The sequence below is a fragment of the Aplidium turbinatum genome, chromosome 8 (genome assembly GCF_918807975.1).
Source record: "Aplidium turbinatum chromosome 8, kaAplTurb1.1, whole genome shotgun sequence".
NCBI lineage: Eukaryota > Metazoa > Chordata > Ascidiacea > Aplousobranchia > Polyclinidae > Aplidium > Aplidium turbinatum.
The window spans coordinates 3,231,465-3,252,377 of record NC_137479.1 but is presented as its reverse complement, the minus strand read 5'-3'; the positions used below and the strand labels follow the sequence as shown (position 1 = coordinate 3,252,377).

The following is a 20,913-nucleotide window of genomic DNA, read 5'->3' as shown; positions in this document are numbered from 1 at the left end:
GGATATCTGTTAGGCTACCACAATTGTCACCTAGACAACGTGACATCATTGTTATAAGCAGAGGTGGGCGGTAGCGTGCTACCTTTGTAGCGGCGCTACTTTTCTGGTAGGGTTTTTTTTTCAATGTAGCACTAGGAGAGAGGCGCTACATCTTTTTCAGTTGCACTTTTTCTGCATTTCCGTTCAAAAAGAAAAAATTATATATTTACTTGTTTTCTGGGAATATTTTATGGAAACAATACGTGAAAAAATCAAAGCAGAAATTACTCAACTATTGCAGGAAACATCAAGCCACTTTGATACCGCCATCGCATGGAACGTTGGTACGAAAATAAAAGTCTACTGTGGAAGTATTTTTATCAGACAGAAGCAAGTCCTTGAGTTCCCAGTGCCGATTTACAACGTCTCTTTATTAAATACAACACTCTCATTGCTGCGGTGTAGACTTTTCTCCTTTGGAAAAGACGTGTTGAAGCCAAATTGGACAGGGCTCGGCAACTCGCATTTTAAAATACTCATGTTTTTGAGGGTCTGCTACTATTCGGCGAGTCCGATTCGGCGAGACCCCTATTCGGCGAGTTTTTGAAAGGGAATTATCGGATACCGTAGCCTAATTATAATTGCCGTTTTTACATCGTTAAACGTTGAAATCGTGCAGAAAGGAATAAAAATAAAATGTTTGAACTATTAAATTAAAATTCGTTATGTCAGTTCAGTTGAGTTGTTTTTATTTCTGACTATCATATGAAAAACAATACACGTCAAACATAGCGAAGGTAGAAGCGACAAAACGCGAACGTTAAAACGTGCTTAAATTCGTCATGTCAGTTCAGTTGTTTTTGATCATGATATCAATACACGTCAACATAGCAAAGGTGTAGAAAAAGGTAAAAGCGACAAAACGCGAACGTTGAAACGTGCTTGTGACCGAAGTAAGTTATTGAGTTGAAAGAAATTTGGCACGGTCGCAACACCTTCAGAAAAATTTAAGAAATGAATAAAAAATTAAAAAAATAAAATGTTACAAAAAAAAATCATGGTTAATGTCTATAAGTTAGTACTTTTGAATAGTTAAAATGATTAGTTTGGATCAACAAATGTGTGGCCTACAGCTTGGATTGAAAGGAAATTATCGGGTACCGTAGCCTAGTTATCCCGACCAACAGAAATTGCCGTTTTTACATCGTTTTAACGTCGCTAAACGCTGAAATCGTGTAGAAAAGAGAACTTTGCTGACTTGGATGTTGAAACTGGGAAACATTCACAGAAGCCCTTCGATTTGTTCCAAGAACCCATTTAGCCCAACAGTTCATTTGTACATTGATTCAACGTCTGAATACATTATTTTAAAAATGCAACGTATCGAAGGGCTTCTGTGAATGTTTCTCAGTTTCAACGCAGGCCTTAAAACTCTTGTTTTTTTCCGGCAGCCATCGTGGCCTACCGAGAGCTCCTTCTCGGCGGCCAAATCTGCGCGCTTGGAGGCCAAAATACAATAACGATAGCACAAGTAAATAGCATTAAACTTGCAACAATGCTAAAATGATCACTTAGCGTTGTTGAAGTCTGGGCGACGTCCTGCAATAGAATCGTTGTACCACGCATTATATGCTTTATCGGGATTGTAATCCGGTATTGCGGGACCATCTAACGACCCTAAATTGTTTTAACTGCTCGCAGCTCAGTAAATTGTTTCAACTGCATACCGCCTTTCATAAAACCTGACCATTTATTCCGTTATGGTGTTATCATTGAGGGTGTGAAGTCACTAACCCACAGCGTTTTCAACTATGAAGACACGTGTTTTACCCACGGATGTCAACTAACCTAGTTCTCCTTTTTAACAACGATTCAATGTCCGACAACATTGAATCGATATAAAAACGACAATATTGCCAGCCGATGTAAATTAGCACTTCGGATTAATACTTCGTTAAAATAAACATCGGGAATTGCAAACAAGACTTACAGCGCTGGTGATCGCAGCTGGATATATTCAATACAACAGTAGTGACTATGATGCGCTGACCTAATTCTGCGTCACTCTTTGATCTACATATTTTAGACATTTAATCCACGATCATTCTATTGCGAAATTAAATAAGTGGCTAGAAGGAACCGGCGGCCAAACTTGGCCGACGGAGGAGGTAGCACAGGCGGTTATTCAAGCACTACTTTGCGGCCATGGACGCTGGTTAAGGCTTGCAACGTATCCTAGTCATCAAAGTTCTTTTTTCTACACGATTTCAACGTTTAGTGACGTTAAAACGATAGGCCACACACTTGGTTAGCCTTTTCATTCTCTTAATACAATGTAAAAATGAACTGTTAGGCTAACTGGGTTCTTGGAACAAATTTTTGCTGGTAGGGATAACTAGGCTACGGTACCCGATAATTTCCTTTCAATCCAAGCTGTAGGCCACACATTTGTTGATCCAAACTAATCATTTTAACTATTCAAAGATACTAACTTATAGATATAAACAATGCAAAGAAATTTATTCTCACACGAGTCAGTTCAATCATATATTGCTAAAAATCTATTTGAATAAGCTTAGCTTAACTGAAGATGATGAAAAGCTTCTAGCTGATCGAAATCGATTTTTAGCAATATATGATTGAACTGACTCGTGTGAGAATAAATTTCTTTGCATTACAAGACATCTAACCGAGTCGTTCATATCAAGCATTGTTGTGGGTTTGACACCTGTCAGAAGATACTTCATTTTCTTTGATAGATATAAACACGATTTTTTTCTTGTAACATTTTCTTTTTTTTTATTTTCCCTTAACATCTTAAATTTTTCTGAAGGTGTTGCGACCGTGCCAAATTTCTTTGAACTCAATAACTTACTTAGGTCACAAGCATAGGTGGGCAAAGTTACTTTCAAAAGTAACTGAGTTACAGTTACTTGGCCAAAATAGTAACTGAGTTACCGTTACAGTTACCGATTTTAAAAAGTAACTACCGGTAGTTACCGTTACTAGTCACAGTTACTAGTTGCTTTCAGTTACTCACAAATCTGAACATAAAATTCTGCACCTGGCCAGCTCTGCATGCAAGTCCAGTTTAATTGCAATGTTTGATATATAGTGTTAGAGCCATCCATGCTAACATAACAGCACAGGTACAAAACCAACAAGGTTTTATTTAAAAAAATATATATTTCCTTTGAGAAATATGAGCATTTCAAAGTGCTCGTCACTCAGGCCTGCCCTTTTGGGCTTTAAAATGTCCTTGCCCATTTGTCGTCGTCGTGTGAGCCTCAGTCTATTGTTTTACCGCCCCAAATTCATGATGTTTCCGGACTACACTGGAAGGCTACGAGAGAGCCAGCCAGTCTTTGGTTTCATCATCCATGACACGCAGACCTTCCACTCCGTTAGGTGGCTTGAAGATGTTACAGTCATTGATGATGTCCGCCCCGATAGTTCAATTGGTTAGCGCGTCACTTCTGGAACGAAGAAGCTTCAAGATCAAGCGGCACTGGTTCGACTCTCGGGGCATGCGCTTGAGCAACGCACGTTAAGGACTGCTCCCCATTTAGCGGCATCTAATAGATGGAATAATTTCCCGGCAACAAGACTACAACAATCTGAAACTTCATTCTGTCAATCTCGGTGACCGAGCCAGCGTCAGTGATTTAAAGCCTTTAGTCTACAAGTATGCGAAACTGCCAGAATTAAGTTCTGCAAGAAGCTTTCTCAGTCCGAGGGGCGAGGATAAAGATTTAATCAATCAATCAATGATGTGGTCTGCGGTCTGTTCCTCGGCACCATATTCACAGGAGGAGGAAGAGGCCATTTCCCATTGGTGCATGGTTGAGCGGAAAAGCCCGACGCCCGTACAGAGACGGTTGAGGCGCACCCATGCCTGTCTTGGTAGTGTCAGGTCGATGGAGCGTGTGTCGGCGTCGGGGATGAACAAATAAAGTCTGGTGATGAACAAGTGTTGCGATGAAAACAATATTTCTACTGCAGCACTTGACGGAATGGGAGTGTTATGTTTTTAAAACAGTATTTTTATCGGTCCAATTGTGAATCTGGATCCGCTTAACTTGTCCTCAGGGTCCGCTTCCAAATTAATACTTCTGTAACAGATTCAACGAGCATTGCTTTCTTTTCTTGGTTTTTGCGTAAAGTGGTGCAAAAAGTCTTCCGTGGTTCTACCTACCACCATCCACTTCAGTGTCGCTGCTACTCCCCTCTTCAGCAGAGCAGTTTGCTTCTTCAATTGCTTGAAGCCTGTTCTGTTTTATTTTGGTCTTCAATTCAGCAGTGTCGCTTAATGATCAGGCATTAAACACAGATAAGTCTAAATTGTGGGTGGAATGCAGTCGCAATCTGAAAGTCGCTGTCCTCGAATCAATGACCAAATCTGGTTTGTATTGCTTCCACTAGAACGTCTACCAACGGCAAGCAAACAGCAATGCTGTTGCTGGTTGTAATGTCAGACAATCTTTTTAGAGGCATTGCAAGTGTTACACTAAATGCAATAAATTTCAACTTCTTGAAGGTAACTAACTAACTGACTATAAGCATCAACAATTGCTTTTAATCGCTGCGTGTTTCTTGATGCTTATAGTCAGTTAGTTACCTTCAATAAGTTGAAATTTACTGCATTTTTATAAATATTTTCAGGTTCCTGATGAGGGCTTAAGTTAAACCGAAAACGTTTGACTGTTAAACTCATTTGTAAATATGTAACATATATTATTATAATGCTCAACCCTGTTGTATTGTTGTGTCTTGCCTGTCTTTGGTACATATTGATTAATCGCCAAAAACAATTAATTTAGCCAAATCAGTTATCAAAAATCGCCAAAAAAGAGCCAAATTATAAATATGAAGCTAAACGTCTTCAAAAATCGCCAGATTTCTGGACTTGCATAGAAATAAACGGCAATTAAAAACTGAAATTTCAATACAAAAGTAACTTGTAACTGTAACTGTTGAAAAAGTGCTAAAATAGGAACTAGTTAGGCCGCGTTTTGTTACTTTTGGAAAATAGTAACCAAGTTACCGTTACAGTTACTCAAAAAGTAACTAGTTACTTTTGTAACTAGTTACTGCCCACCTCTGGTCACAAGCATGTGTTAACCTTCGCGTTTTGTCGCTTCTACCTTAAAAACAACTGAACGGACATGTCGAATTCAAGCACGTTTTAGCGTTCGCGTTTTGTCGCTTCTACCTTTGCTATGTTGACGTGTATTGTTTTTGATACGATGGTCAGAAATAACAAACATGACGAATTTTAATTTAACAGCTCAAACATTTTATTTTTATTCCTTTCTGCGCGTTCAGCGACGTTAAATCGATGTGAAAACAGTTAGGCTATGGTACCTGATAATTCCCTTTCAAAAATAAAATTTCAAAAACTCGCCGAATAGGGCACTTGCCGAAAAAGGCTCTCACCGAATAGGGAACTCGCCTAATCAGACTAGCCAAACCGGACTCGCCGAAACAGGCCATTCCGTGTTTTTGATGCGTAATAATAAATTTCACCTATAATAGATCGACATTGACAACGGCAATGTTTTCTATAACGACATTTAAGTTGCAATGTAAATGAATGATATCATGCGATTGCGTTTTCAAGGTAATGTTGGCGTCACAAAGTGTTTCCTGAGTCAGTTTAAAACAAAAGTAGCGGGAGAAGTAGCGGTAGCGCACGCCACTTCAGTACGAGTAGTGGAAGTGGGTAGCACGCTACTTTTGACGGAATGGCCCGTTTCGGTGAGTCCGATCCCTATTCGGTAATTTTTTTTTAAATTATTGGGTACCGTAGCCTAATTATCATTGCCGTTTTAGGGTTAGGGGTTAGAGGTTAGAAACTCACCGAATCGGACTCGCCGAATAGTAGCAGACCCTACTTTTAAAGCAGCGGATGCCCATTTCCCACCTCTGGCTTTAAGCAACGCTAAGGATAAGATCAACTGCTACCATCATGAAATGTTACATAAGAAAAACTATTCACTAAAAAGTAAAATCAGTATTTTTTACCAAGGCTCTATTTACGTGCTTGACTGTCGCAATGCATAATACAGCTAACACTCTCATGCTGAAGAAAAATCGTAACATCTTTGTGCATATTTTAGTGTATAATATATACTATTAACTGAAAATCTAGTAACGATCAAAATGTTGGATGGGCACGAGTTTCATGCCGCGGTCCGAATGACGTGATCCCTAGTCCGCAAAGCATGAATGACACAAGGCCCGAATGCCACAATGCATGAATGACTCGCGATTTGATTACTTAGCACTAAAAGTATTTGTTCCGTTGAATGTGGTGGTAATTTCATTTGTCACGACAGCAATTTCAATTACTGTATTGTACAAACCATAAAGCACACCCGATTATAAGGCGCACTGTCAATAAATTGCTTTGATTAGTTTTTTCTTCATACATAAGGAGCACCGGGATACAGAACGCAACAAAATATAATATTACTTGTTGCGTAATAAATGTAAGCAAGTCACAATAGTACAATGAGCAAAAAAAATGGGTCTAGTGAATATCACAGTTTACTTGTTGCGTAATAGGGTGGTCCAAAAATTTTTCTTTTATAAATGTTAATGTCTCACCCTAAAATATTGATGAGCAAATGACATATGTGAAATTTCATAAAGATTGATTGATATTTAGAGGTTGCTACCGGGGGTTCAAAGTTTTGTCACTATTTTAACGTTTCGAAAGGATATGATACGGTACAGTGCCATGGTATATTACAAGAAAAATACAGTCAAACAGATTCTATTTTGAATAAATACCTTCTGATGATCCACCTTTTAGGGTGAAACAGGCTGTCAAGGGTTTAGAAAGTAATAACTATGTATGTATTATGTATATTAATTTACATCATGTATATACATGAAGTTTACTTACTGTCTTCTAAAGTTGTTATTGAATGTCAAATTTAGTCCCTGAATTTTAAACACAAATATATAATATATACAAAGTCGCTCATTTTGTATAGGCTATGTAGACCAGTTGGTATAATTCGTAATACAGACGCATGAGTTTATAAACAGACCATAGAGTAATTATTAAAGTGTATTTTTCTTGCAATATACCATGGCACTGTACCGTATTTTTTACTGTACTGCATCATATCATATCTGTATCATATTCTTATGAAACGTTAAAATAGGGGCAAACGACAAAACTTTGAACCCCAGTAGCAACCTCTAAATATCAACCAATCTTTATTGAAAAACACATATGTCATTTGCTCATCAATGGTAACAATATTTTAGGGTGAGACATTAACATTTACATAACAAAAAATTTTTTTTGACCAACCTATTGCGTACTAAATGTTAGCAAGTCACAATAGAACAATGAGCAAAAGAAAAAATGGGCTTAATAATAGTATCGGTGGTACCAGCGGCGCAACTAGAAAAAATCAAAGGGGGTCGGCAACGAGAGAGAAAACTAACAATTATTTGTAGGAGTGGATATATCACAGTTAGATTGTTAGAATATTAGCCTAGTGTAAATTGACAGCGCAATGATCCAATTCTGTGATGTACGAAGCGACCTTTTTCACTGTCTGCGCTTGCAACTCACTCTCAAAAAAAGTTTCGCGTGCTTTCGAAAGTAGGCAGCAAATTGTTTGCTCTCCAGGCCCACATTTTAAAAAGTAGTCCACACAACCTTAGGGCCTGGATACACGTCAAGTTTGACAACATTGTAAAGAAAATTTAATTGCCGTCTTTTTGATACCAAAATTATAAAATTGGTTTAAGAATGTGTGAAGTTGCGACCATACGAAGATTACAAATCAGACTAGCCTAAAGCCAGCTGCAGTTTCGTTTTGTGGGTTAATAAGGTTGCATCCTAAGTAGGGATGCCCAAAGTAGAATTTCGAATCCTTAAGATTCGAATCCATCCAGAATCGAATCTAAAAACTGATTTTTATCGGTAATTGGATTCGGAAATAATGCGGAGAGGAAAAAAATTATAAAAAAAGAAGTTGTTTTTAAAAAAAATGCTCCGTCGTCCGCAAAACGCCTGCAAGTCACGTGCATCGTGCATGCCAATCCGTTTCTGCATGTGATTAACAAAAGGTCCCGTACACGTGTGTGCGCGCGCGTGTTGTTTTGAGAGAACAAAGGCTAGAAGAAAACATTGAACTTGAGAATGAGAACTTGTTAAAATGATGGCTTGTAAAGCTTCTTTTTCATGCCGTTGTTAGCGTAAACCTGAGCCGGTTTCCCGCACTTCAAGTTTTACTACCCTGGAAAGTCAGCCATTTTGTTTTTATGACATCATATTGCGTGAATAAATGGCGGTCTGTTAATATTTTGTATTGCGGTTTATGCGACTTGAGCGTGAAACAAGTTTGGTATGCATAGAACGTAGCTTGATCTGACACACGTTAAGTAGTACGTAAGTTTCAGTCTAGTTAGTCGTCCCTCTTGAAGTTGCAAATCTCAAAGGGGGCTGTCTTGCCGACTAGACATCCCCCCTAGTTGCGCCCCTGGGTGGTACTGGTTTTGAGTGTACGCAATATAGCAATACTTGATCCCTACATTAGGCGCACCGGCTTATAAGGCGCACAATCAATGTATGTGGAAAAAAAGGATTTAAATTGCGCCTTATGGTCCTTAAAATACGGTATACAAACAATAATATAAAAATTGCTTTTTGCACTTAACAAAATAAAGTAGAGACTTGGTTATTTTTGGGTTATTCGGATTTTGGGTTATTCGGATCTTGCGTCATTCGTGCCTTGCGACCTAGGAATCGCGTCTTTCGGACAGCGGTATTAAATCGGGTGGTTATAGGTGAATTGTTCGTAAACAGTTGTTCGTAAAGCAATTTTTCGTAAACAATTGTTCGTAAAATCAATTCTTCGTAAAGCAATTCTTCGTAAAGCAATTGTTTGTATACATCAATTCTTCGTATAGGTGAATTGTTCGTAAACAGGTGATAAGTGAATTGTTCGTGAACAATTTTTCGCAACAGCAAGGTTTGTCTTGCAATTTCCGATGAAGGTGCATAATGCAAATTTTCCTGAATAACCAAGTTACGACGACACAAACAAACAAGCACAATGAAAAACCGCATTTTTTGTTATTTATTGGAATACAACAATTGTCTGTGTTTAGCAATTCTTTGCTTACACTACCAATACTACTTTGAGTAACTTCGTACAAATTGTCCACGAGCCAAGTTTAGTATGAAGTATTGTGTGCAATTCCACGCAAGTAATCACAAATTTCATCATCTTGAAAGTCTTGACGCCAAGTTCGGACGACTCTAGTTAGTCTTTCTGCACTGTCCTTGTACTTCTTCTTTGGAGGGGGTCCTGCCTGGCCACTGACATACTGTTCAATGCGAACCTCATTTAGGTTTTGCTCTCGCTTGATTGCAGATATGAACTTCCAAATATCTGGATGATTTGCAGATACCTGGAACATGAACCCTCTGTGCCATCCTTCAATGCTATTATTAGTTTTGGGAAGGCCACTGAGGACGCCATCATAGCAGTTCCACATTTGAATTGGAAACATTGGAGGACGGCGCCCTTGACGACGATCTGGGCGCCCAACCCAAGTGTCTTCAAAGTAGTCAATTACTGGCTGAGCAACATCTGGTAATACATTCCCATCAATGAGAATGTCAAAGGCCCGGCTGACTTCATCAATAGGCACAAAGGCCAGAGACGACAACATGCGCAGCCTCAGAGCAAACTCTGCACTTGTCTCGTACTGCTCCTTCAGGCCACTTGATTGCGTCTTTCTCCAAATGCACTGGCACAAATGGAAGAAACAGCCACGGTGAGTTGAAAGTGGGTACTCTCTGCTTACTGCATTGACCATGGCCATCTCAAAGTCAGTCATGATTGTCTCTGGAGCAGCAATAGCAGGTAACAACTCCTTGATCTTTTGCAGCAGATGAATGTATGTCCCTCTCCTTTTGTCCCCAGCAGGGCATACACCAGAGGCACTGAAGTGTTTTCCTTCAGTCCGTGTATTGTGTAAAGCTGTTCAAACATTGAAGGCACTGTCTTGAAGGTGCCGTCAGCATACCAGTGCTTTGAACGGGCAAGGAGCTGCAGATTTCTTTCAGTGGCAAAGAGGACCATACGGTTATCTCCAGGCCCAGAATCATAGGCCAAGAATGTTACACCAGCAAACGTTTGCTTGTACTCTACTGGAAGCACAATGTCACGGAGAGAATGTGGAATTGCCGGGCCTGCATTTTCCTTCAATCGCACTTGGGTGACTGCCCTTTTCATGCTCTGCACACTTGGCAGTTTTGCTGCCGTGGCTTGACTGAGTCCAATAGTTTTTGCTGAGACGAGGTAACTTGGGGCATCACGACTGTCTTTTGCTGCACAACGAATATTTTCCATAACCTTTGCTGCTTCGACATGACCAGTATCTCCAGCATGATTGTGCTCACCTCTGGATTGTGCAAGGGCTGCCATAGCAGTTGTTACTCGTGCAGGACATTTCTTATTAAAATGCTCACATTTCCAATAAGTAGTTTCTTGCCCTTGTGCGTTAAGTGCACTATAATCTTTGTAACAAAGGTGGTCACTATACAAAAGTTTTGGCTTTCCTTTTTCGCTGCTCACAAACTGTAATGCCATTCTGAATTAGGGACTCTACACTCTGTCTGCTCGTCTACACTCTACAGGTACAGCACGACTTTAAGCACAATTAGCACATCTCTAGCATATAGGCTACCCTAATTGATTGTTCGTAAACAATTGTAACTGTTGTTTTTAAAAAAAGCTGTAGCCTAACTTTTATGAACATTTGTTTACGAGCAATTAGTATTACGGTCAATTGCATGCCCGAAGAATTGCTTTACGAAGAATTGATTTTATGAACAATTGCTTACGAACAATTGTTTTACGAAAAACTGTTTACGAAAAAACGTCGGACACCAAATCGGGTACCGCAAAATTTTACCTGTATGTAAATGAGGATGTGCATTCGTTATTTGCAAACGAAACGAAGACCAACGTTACAGGTAACTCATTCACATCCAAGACTTTTATGAGATTGTCACTTAAATCCAGAAATTTCAGCACTTGAAGTGAAAGCAATCCTCCAACAGCCGAGATCATATTGCCAGCAAGAGTAAGAAATCTCAACGAAGAAGAGAGACATGATAAGTTTTCAATGGTTGTAATGCAATTCTGAAAAAGTAGTGAGAACAAAAGTTTAGTACAAATTTGGTTATCAACTAATTGATTAAGTTTAATTTAGCATAGCATGGCTTGAAGATGGTACAGTCATTGATGATGTCCGTCCCGATAGTTCAATTGGTTAGCACGTCACTTCTGGAACAAAGAAGCTTCAAGATCAAGCGGCACTGGTTCGACTCTCAGGGCATGCACTTGAGCAACGCACGTTAAGGACTGCTCTCCATTTAGCGGCATCTAATAGATAGAATAATTTCATGTATATAACTCAAGTGGAATAATTTTATGTATATATATAACTCAAGTGACTCAATCGTTAGGCTGCTGCATTTTCGTGGTCAATTTTTAATTTGAGTAGCCTACAGCCAGGGATGGGAGTCGATAGTGAAAAAGTAAAGAATATTCCGATATTCAATAGTGCCAAAAAAAGTAAAGAATTAACCGATTTCGATACTAGAAAAAAAAGTAAAGAATAAAGAATGTAGTAATTGATAGTGTAAAAAAAAAATTATTCCGCAACTCTTTCTGAATGCTCAAGGCAGTAACAAATTGAAAAAAATTCAAAGAAGTGAAAAATACTTCCCACTCAAAGGACTAGAAGTAACAAAACATAGTTTCAAATGCAGTCATGCAATAATAATCATAATAATCCTTCTGAGAAGAGTCACAAACACAGTTTAAATCGATCAACCAGGGTTTCCCCGCAAAAAAAATTTGCTCTTCCTTTCAATAGAATTTCAAAGTCTGCCTAATAAAATTGTGGAATTCGGTTAATATTTTACGTTGTTTATTTGTGAACTTTACAGAAAAGTACGGAATATCGAATATTGGATTCAACGCACAAAAAATTAAAGAATAGCAGCTAATCGATGATTATTTGAAAAAGAAAAGAAAACACGGATTCGATAGTGACAAAGTAAAAAATAACGCTATCGAATATCGATTCGTAATCGCTAGTCCCAACCCTGCTTACAGCCCAATTTTTTATATATATCTTTTCAATGTGAGTAATAAAGTTGGAGTATTTTTAATTTGCTGAAATTCGAGAATTTATCTGGGAAAATTTCCGTTTGTCATAAGAGGATGGGGTGCAACCTAGTTCGTACCCTGAACAGTTCGTACCTTGAAAAGATCGAGAGAAAAAAGTAAAAAAAGCCGAAGTTGCTGATTGCAGTTTAATAGCACAAAGCCGAAGTCGCTGATTGGAATTTCCGCAAACAACTCGAGGGTTAGGGTTAGCGGAAAATTATTTGCGGAAACTGCAATCAGCGAGGGTTAGGGTTAGAGAGCATAGATTACTCGATAGTTAGGGTAAGCGGAAACTGCGGAAAAATGTTTGCGGAAGCTGCAATCAGCGAGGGATAAGGTTAGAGCATAGATTACTCTATGTTTAGAGTTAAGGTAAAGGTTAGCGGAAACTACGAAAAAATGTTTGCGAAAACTGCAATCAGCGAGGGTTAGAGCATAGATTAGTCTATGATTAGAGTTAGCGAAAAGTGCAGAAAATGTTTGTGGAAACTGCGATCAGCGACTTCCGCTTTTTTTAATTTTTTCTCTCGATCTTTTCAGGGTACGAACTGTTCAGGGTACGAACTAGGTTGCATCCAAGAGGATGTGACCGTGTTTGCCAAACGACGCATTACAGTTTTGCTCTCAACAACTTACCGGTAGTTTGGTGGCTGTAAAAAGTTACAATACTTCTTTGAAAAAAATGGTTTTATCAATGTCAAGTTTACTTTTAGACAGTGTTTCTTAGCAGGCGATTTTGTTTGAAATAAAACGCTTCTGGGTAGGAGCAAACTCATGCCCTTGGGGATACCAGACCGAGAAACAGCGTACGTGCTGCTGATTCAGTTTATTCCCAACTTTAACCCTTACCTTAGCCCTTCCTAACTCTGGCAACACCTCATTGTACCCATGGCAACAAATGAGTAAAAATAGCCACTTCCATATCAATATCAGTTCAGATTGTAAACACGGCCATAAGTGAGCTTTAATAGTTGGAAGTGGCTGCATTTACGGAGCCGTAAATACAGCCGCTCCATGCCTTTTTTTTAATCTTTACGTTGCTTTTACTGCGCATGGGCGCTGTTGCTGATAAAAGGTGGATATATAACTAAATTCAACTGTTTTCACCAAGTGATTCATTGGCGCGTGCGATCTTTGTCTGGCCCGTACTCCCAAGAGGCGTTTTTTTTAAACTAAATTCTCACCCGAAGTGACTCAATCGTTAGGCTACGCATTTTTGTGGCCGTTCAGTTTAGTTTGTTTTTAGTTGTGACCATCACAACGAAAAATCAGTTTAAAATATCGCACGATTGTAACACCTAAAATTTTTATAAATATAAAATTTTAAAGAAAAAACACTCACTAGCCTTTTTTTTTCTCTTCTAAATTTTTATTAAGGTGTTACGACCGTGCCATATTTTAAACTGATTTTTCGTTGTGATGGTCAGAACCATAGGCGCCTAACCCGTGGGGGCCAGGCCCCCACGCATATTTCTGCGTGGCAGCAACTTTTTCTGCTGTACCGGTATTGATACATAAAACAATAGATGAACTAGCGATCGGCAGCAGGAAAACATTGTTTAAATGCAAACCGCAACAGCTTCGTGATAAATGATCACCAGAACGAGTAGCGATGCTACAATCCCACCCCAGACAAAAAATGACTGAATTTGCTGCCTGGGACATAGCAAAAATCTACCATTTTGCGTCGATTCAATGTCATCAGATGTTGAATGCACCCAAAAACAACATAATTTGCTACGTAGACGCAGCGTGCGTTTGGCTTAATGCGCTTGCAAACAGAATCGATGTCGCTTTCGAAAGTCCAAACCTCTGCAGTGAATAGTCGCGGCAGTGAATCGCTCGATGTGAAAATGAACTTGAAGTCTGGGCCCGAGGTAACCACTAACTAACCAACGCAACAAGGGCTGGTACAAATCGCATTGCACACACACGGCATAATCAAAGCAACAACGGACTCGCGCAAACTGCATGGCGCACACACGACCGTTGCCATTGAAACCCGATCAAAGGCGGGAATCTTTTGTTTCATCTGCCACAGGAAAACGGGCGTTTTACAGCGAATTGAAAGCAGGTCAGTCATACGTTGCGATATTGTAGTGAAAAGGAAGCAATGCCAAGTCGAAAACTTAATCAAACGTCTCTCCGTAACTATTTTTCAAAAGCTGTTTACGGATGTCAGCAACTTTTAAATTTATTCAAGGTGACGTGCTGTTCAATTGATGCGCTTTGATTGATGTAAACATGAATGATTTTGCTTTCAACAGGTACATTTTCAAGCGTATGATCAAGTTAGTATTTTCAATTCCATTTACACAATTAGTAAACCTTTTCATCTCTTGTTTCATGCTAATAAATCTAGTTCGTTGCTAAACTTTATGTTGGGCTTAGCTTAAAGAGTCACAGTCCATCAACCGCTAGCCAACGCAGACGCATGGCATGTGTTTTGGTCAAGTTTTATTTATAATAATTAACGGTAGGTCGAACGTAGCGATAACTCCGAGTGTGGTAAAAAAAGCAATCCTAGTGTGACGACATAATTACGTCATCCATCTGCGTGACATTTTGCTGAATTTAAGTTGCTGCTGATTAAACACGCTTTCGCCCCCACGGCCAAAAAAATAGTTAGGCGCCTATGGTCAGAACTAAAAACAAACTAAACTGAACGGCCACAAAAATGCGTAGCCTAACGATTGAGTCGTAGCGTAGTGTAACTAAAGATTTGAGTACAAGACGTCTCTGCGGCTGCTTGGGCAGACCATAAATGGAGTTCTGAATGGAAGTCAAGCGCCACCAAACTCTATTCGTTCATCCCCGACGCCGACACACGCTCCATCGACCTAACACTACCAAGACAGGCATGGGTGCGCCTCAACCGTCTTCGTATGGGCGGAGGGCTTTTCCGCTCAACCATGCACCAATGGGAAATGGCCTCTTCCTCCTCCTGTGAATGGTGCCGAGGAACAGACCGCAGACCACATCATCAATGACTGTTCCATCTTCAAGCCACCTAACGGAGTAGAAGGTCTGCGTGTCATCATTGTCATGGATGACGAAACAAAAGACTGGCTGCTCTCTAGGAGCCTTCCAGTGTAGTCCGGGAACATCGTGAATCTGGGGTGGTAAAAGGATAGACCCTCGGCCCCAGAGGCTCACACGACGACGACGCCATATTTTAAACTGATTGTCCTGCTTTATAATAATAATAATAATCGTGTTTTTATTTGCGCCCATTGCGATAACCTAGGCTTCAGTACACTGTGATCACAGATGCGATACAACAGACGACAGGAAGCAGCGAAGTGACCTAATAGGCCTATAGTCTTCCAGTAAGCTGCTCCCCTTATTTTGGCTTGCCATTAAGTGTCTTTACCGAGACACAGCCGCGTCCTTTAGAATGCCGCGCAGACATTCTCACTACTCGGTTATCTGGTACTGTACCGGTATCATGCACGCTATAACGTCCGCGTTTTGTCGCTTCTACCTTTTTCTTGATCTCTGCTATGTTTGTCATATACTGTTTTTTCGTTGTAATGGTCAAAATTAAAAACAAACTAAACGGCCACAAAAATGCGCAGCTTAACGATTGAGTCACTTCGGGTGAGAATTTAGTTTGAAAAGAAAACACCTCTTGGAAGTATCGAACTCATATCCTTGGGAGTACGGACCAGACAAAGATTGCACACGCCACTGAATCACTTGGCAAAAACAGTTGCATTTAGTTATATATCTTATATCTACCTTTTTTCAGCAACAGCACACATGCGCAGTAAAAGCGACGTAAAGATAAAAAAAAGGCAGTGGCTATTTGACCGGCGCCGGTCTTTGAATCTGAAACACTACTTGACCGGTCATGACGTCACTATATAAGGCACTTCTTTATTTTTCTCTTTCAAAGCAAAAGACGAAAAGAGTGCCTATGTAAGTTCTAAATTCGACAATTACGTTCTACTGATTGGGTAGCGCATAGGATACGTCTCGGATTGGTGTTCCAGAGGGAATAAGTTCGATACAACCAGTTTTTTTTTTAATTTTTAACTAAATTTTGACCTGAAGTGACTCAATCGTTAGGCTGCTGCATTTTTGTGATCAATTTTTAATTTCAGAAGCCTACAGCCCAATTTTTTATGTCTTTTCAACTATGAGTAATAAAAATAGTAATAAAAGGTTTCTGCAGACTCTTAACCTCAGTTCTGGCTTCTCTGTGTTTTGGGAATTACTAATAAATAATTGTAGGATCCATGTAAAAGGATTCAACCAAGCGTATAATAATAGGGTGCAACCTAGTTCGTACCCTGAACAGTTCGTACCCTCAGTTCGTACCCTGGAAAGATCGAGAAAAAAAATTAAAAAAAGCCGAAGTCGCTGATTGCAGTTTAATAGCACAAAGCCGAAGTCGTTGATCGGAGTTTCAGCAAACAACTCGAGGGTTAGGGTTAGCGGAAAAATATTTGCGGAAACTGCGATCAGAGAGGGTTACAGAGCATAGATTACTCGATGGTTAGAGTTGGGTAAGTCTTTGTCAACTTGACCAGAAAAAAGGAAAAATGTAACCCATGGTGTCAGATTTTGATGAAACTTAGACACTTTGCAGAGCAAGTCATTTTGAGAAAAATGATACCAATCTCAGAAAAATCGGCTCAGCGGTTTTCGGGATATGGCCATTTGAAAATGAGGTGTTTTTGCGTTCGCTCAAGCATGAAATTAGTGAAAAGTTGGTACAACAAATTTTAAACGTAAATAAAACATACACCATTAATGTTACAAACTTCAAATTTTGTGAGAACTTAAGTTTGGTTGAAGTCAACACATTTACAAACTTTCAACAACTTTGGTCATGGTTGAATGATTTTGAAGACAAGTTAATATTGTTGTGGAATTGAAATCAATCAACCGTGACGTAACTTCCAAGCACTATACTGAAAAAGGCTCCTCTTCAATTTTTTCGAGTAATACATCATATAAAAGGTCTTAACTTCCCCTATACAGTGAAACAAAGATATCTTTGTGTATTTGAGAAAATCTAGGTGTAGTAAGTCGAAATGTAACATATACACAAAGTGGCTAAATTGATTGTTTTTATAATTGTTCAACAGTGCTTTGCTTCCCTTTTTTCCAATTATGCACAAAATATATACATTAGTAGACATAATAGGTAAGTTGAAAGCTTTGAATATCTTGCTTAGTCAATTAACCATACTAATTACTATGACTACTGAAAATCAAAGCAAAGATTATTGAAATTCAATGTGTAAAATGTTTCACTTGAAATTGGTTTTTAATGATTGTATGGTTTAATTCTAGAAGGAAATAAAACCAAGAATACTAATAGAAAAGTGGCTCTTTTTACCTGGTCCAAAGATGCAATTTAATCAACAAAAAAGGTTATCGTGCTTTGAGAAATTTTAAGAAAAACATAACGATATATCACAAAATTTGTCAGCAAAAGCCAAATGATAATTATATTGAACTCTCATTGCAGTTTTGAACCATGATAACTTTTGGGCTGCTTTTCAATTTATATTCCCAATTTAAATAATTGGTTAAACTGGATATTAATGTATATATAATATATTCAAAAGCACATGTGTGACAGAAATTAATTATTTATTAGCTGATCTCCAATGAGTTTGAATTTGTTGCTAACATTGCATGGAAAATTGATATTGGTCTTGAGTAGTTGCAAGGGTTGGATTGTCTACAACAGGGCTTCTCAAACTATGGGTCGCGACCCCATATGGGGTCGCGTAATGAAATTTTGGGGTCGTAATAAAATAGTTTAATTTAGTCTAGTGCCGGTAGGTTGTAGTCTTGCCATGATGTCAATTGACCGCAACCGTCGGTGTGAAATGTCGAACGATAAAATATAACCAATCGTAACAATTGATGCTACGCTATCATTGCTGACCAAAAGTAACGAATTGGGTACATTTGTATTGTTTTGTTATAGTCTTAATTAGGGTCGGATTATTCGTTTGTTATTTCTTGTTTTCATTCGTTGCTTTTTTCATGTTTCATTGTTGTTGTTTTCATGCTCCTTTCGATATTGTTTTACTACTTCAGAAAGAGAATTATAAAGTAAGCCAAAAAGAACCGAAACAAATTGAGACAAAAAAACTAACCCCGTTTTAATGTCATTAACGTGGATGTCCCCATAATGGGGTAGCATAGAAATATATTTTTCAAAATGGGGTCGCAGAACAGAAAAGTTTGAGAAGCCCTGGTCTACAACACACAAAACATGTTCAAAAGGAATCCAACATACGTCTTTGGTTCTTGGCCAATGAAAAGATGGAGACGGTCCATTAGGGTGCAGAAAATTTACAAAGATGTCACCATTTTCTGTGTCAACTACCAAAGTTACTCCAACATAACCACTTTCCATCATACATGGCTGCTACAAAGTTACCTTGATTGATGCTTTTGTTGCTGTACTTGGTATCAAAGTTGAAAGTGTAATTATATGTGAGTTCATTGCTTATTCTTTTGATGCCAATTTTAGACTTGTCAACTGGTTCAAAGTAATGAAATCCTTTGGTTCCTTTTATTGCACTTGCTAGCTTGTTGGCAAAGAAAATTTCATTTGTGCCTGCACAAACATGATTTTGGCCTGGAAACATCATGGTCTTTCTTTGCCACAAGTCATGGTAAGTCATCTTGCGATGGCACTGGAGGCACTGTAAAGCATTCCATAGCTATGGAAAGTTTACGAAGACCTCTACATCATCAAATTGGTACTTTAGATGAAATGATGGATCACTGCACTGAAAAGTTGCCTTCAATACATTTCATAAAACTTCTCAAGGAAGATTTGACGAATGAAAGAAAACGTCTGGAAGAAAGGTGGAAGCTAGCAAGTACAATAAAAGGAACCAGAGGATTTCATTACTTTGAACCAGTTGACAAGTCTAAAATTGGCATCAAAAGAATAAGCAATGAACTCACATATAATTACACTTTCAACTTTGATACCAAGTACAGCAACAAAAGCATCAATCAAGGTAACTTTGTAGCAGCCATGTATGATGGAAAGTGGTTATGTTGGAGTAACTTTGGTAGTTGACACAGAAAATGGTGACATCTTTGTAAATTTTCTGCACCCTAATGGACCGTCTCCATCTTTTCATTGGCCAAGAACCAAAGACGTATGTTGGATTCCTTTTGAACATGTTTTGTGTGTTGTAGACAATCCAACCCTTGCAACTACTCAAGACCAATATCAATTTTCCATGCAATGTTTGCAACAAATTCAAACTCATTGGAGATCAGCTAATAAATAATTAATTTCTGTCACACATATGCTTTGGAATATATTATATATACATTAATATCCAGTTTAACCAATTATTTAAATTGGGAATATAAATTGAAAAGCAGCCCAAAAGTTATCATGGTTCAAAACTGCAATGAGAGTTCAATATAATTATCCTTTGGCTTTTGCTGACAAATTTTGTGATATATCGTTATGTTTTTCTTAAAATTTCTCAAAGCACGATAACCTTTTTTGTTGATTAAATTGCATCTTTGGACCAGGTAAAAAGAGCCACTTTTCTATTAGTATTCTTGGTTTTATTTCCTTCTGGCATTAAACTATACAATCATTAAAAACCAATTTCAAGTAAAACATTTTACACATTGAATTTCAATAATCTTTGCTTTGATTTTCAGTAGTCATAGTAATTAGTATGGTTAATTGACTAAGCAAGATATTCAAAGCTTTCAACTTACCTATTATGTCTACTAATGTATATATTTTGTGCATAATTGGAAAAAAGGGAAGCAAAGCACTGTTGAACAATTATAAAAACAATCAATTTAGCCACTTTGTGTATATGTTACATTTCGACTTACTACACCTAGATTTTCTCAAATACACAAAGATATCTTTGTTTCACTGTATAGGGGAAGTCAAGACCTTTCAAATGATGTATTACTCGAAAAAATTGACGAGGGGCCTTTTTCAGTATAGTGCTTGGAAGTTACGTCACGGTTGATTGATTTCAATTCCACAACAATGTTAACTAGTCTTCAAAATCATTCAACCATGACCAAAATTGTTGAAAGTTTGTAAATGTGTTGACTTCAACCAAACTTAAGTTCTCACAAAATTTGAAGTTTGTAACATTAATGGTGTATGTTTTATTTACGTTTAAAATTTGTTGGACCAACTTTTCACTAATTTCATGCTTGAGCGAACGCGAAAACACCTCATTTTCAAATGGCCATATCCCGAAAACCGCTGAACCGATTTTGCTGAGATTGGTATCATATTTCTCAGAATGACTTGCTCTGCAAAGTGTCTAAGTTTCATCAAAATCTGAGACCATGGGTTACATAGCTTGGTCAAGTTGACAAAGACTTACCCAGTTAGGGTAAGCGGAAACTGCGAAAAATGTTTACGGAAACAACGAGGGTTAGGGTTAGAGCGTAGATCACTCTATGGTTAGAGTTAGGGTAAAGGTTAGCGGAAACAGAGGAAAAATGTTTGCGGAAACTGCGATCAGCGAGGATTAGAGGATGGATTATTCTAAGGTTCAGGTAAGGGTTAGCGGAAACTGCGATCAGCGACTTCGGCTTTGTGCTATCTTTCTCTCGATCTTTTCAGGGGGAAAATTTTAAAATGTTTGCGGAAACAGCGATCAGTGACTTCCGCTTTTTTTTAATTTTTTCTCTCGATCTTTTCAGGGTACGAACTGAGGGTACGAACTGTTTAGGG

At 38.5% G+C, this 20,913-nt stretch overlaps 1 protein-coding gene across 1 annotated transcript in view; it reads right to left on the bottom strand.

Annotated features, from left to right (window-relative positions):
• LOC145775528 (leucine-rich repeat-containing protein 46-like) overlaps positions 1-20,913 on the bottom strand; it is a 38,512-nt gene that overhangs the window by 3,412 nt on the left and 14,187 nt on the right. Inside the window, exon 2 of the mRNA XM_082586824.1 lies at positions 10,933-11,162. Within this exon, the coding sequence (XP_082442950.1) occupies positions 10,933-11,162 (230 nt within the window). The remainder of the gene's footprint in view (positions 1-10,932; positions 11,163-20,913) is intronic.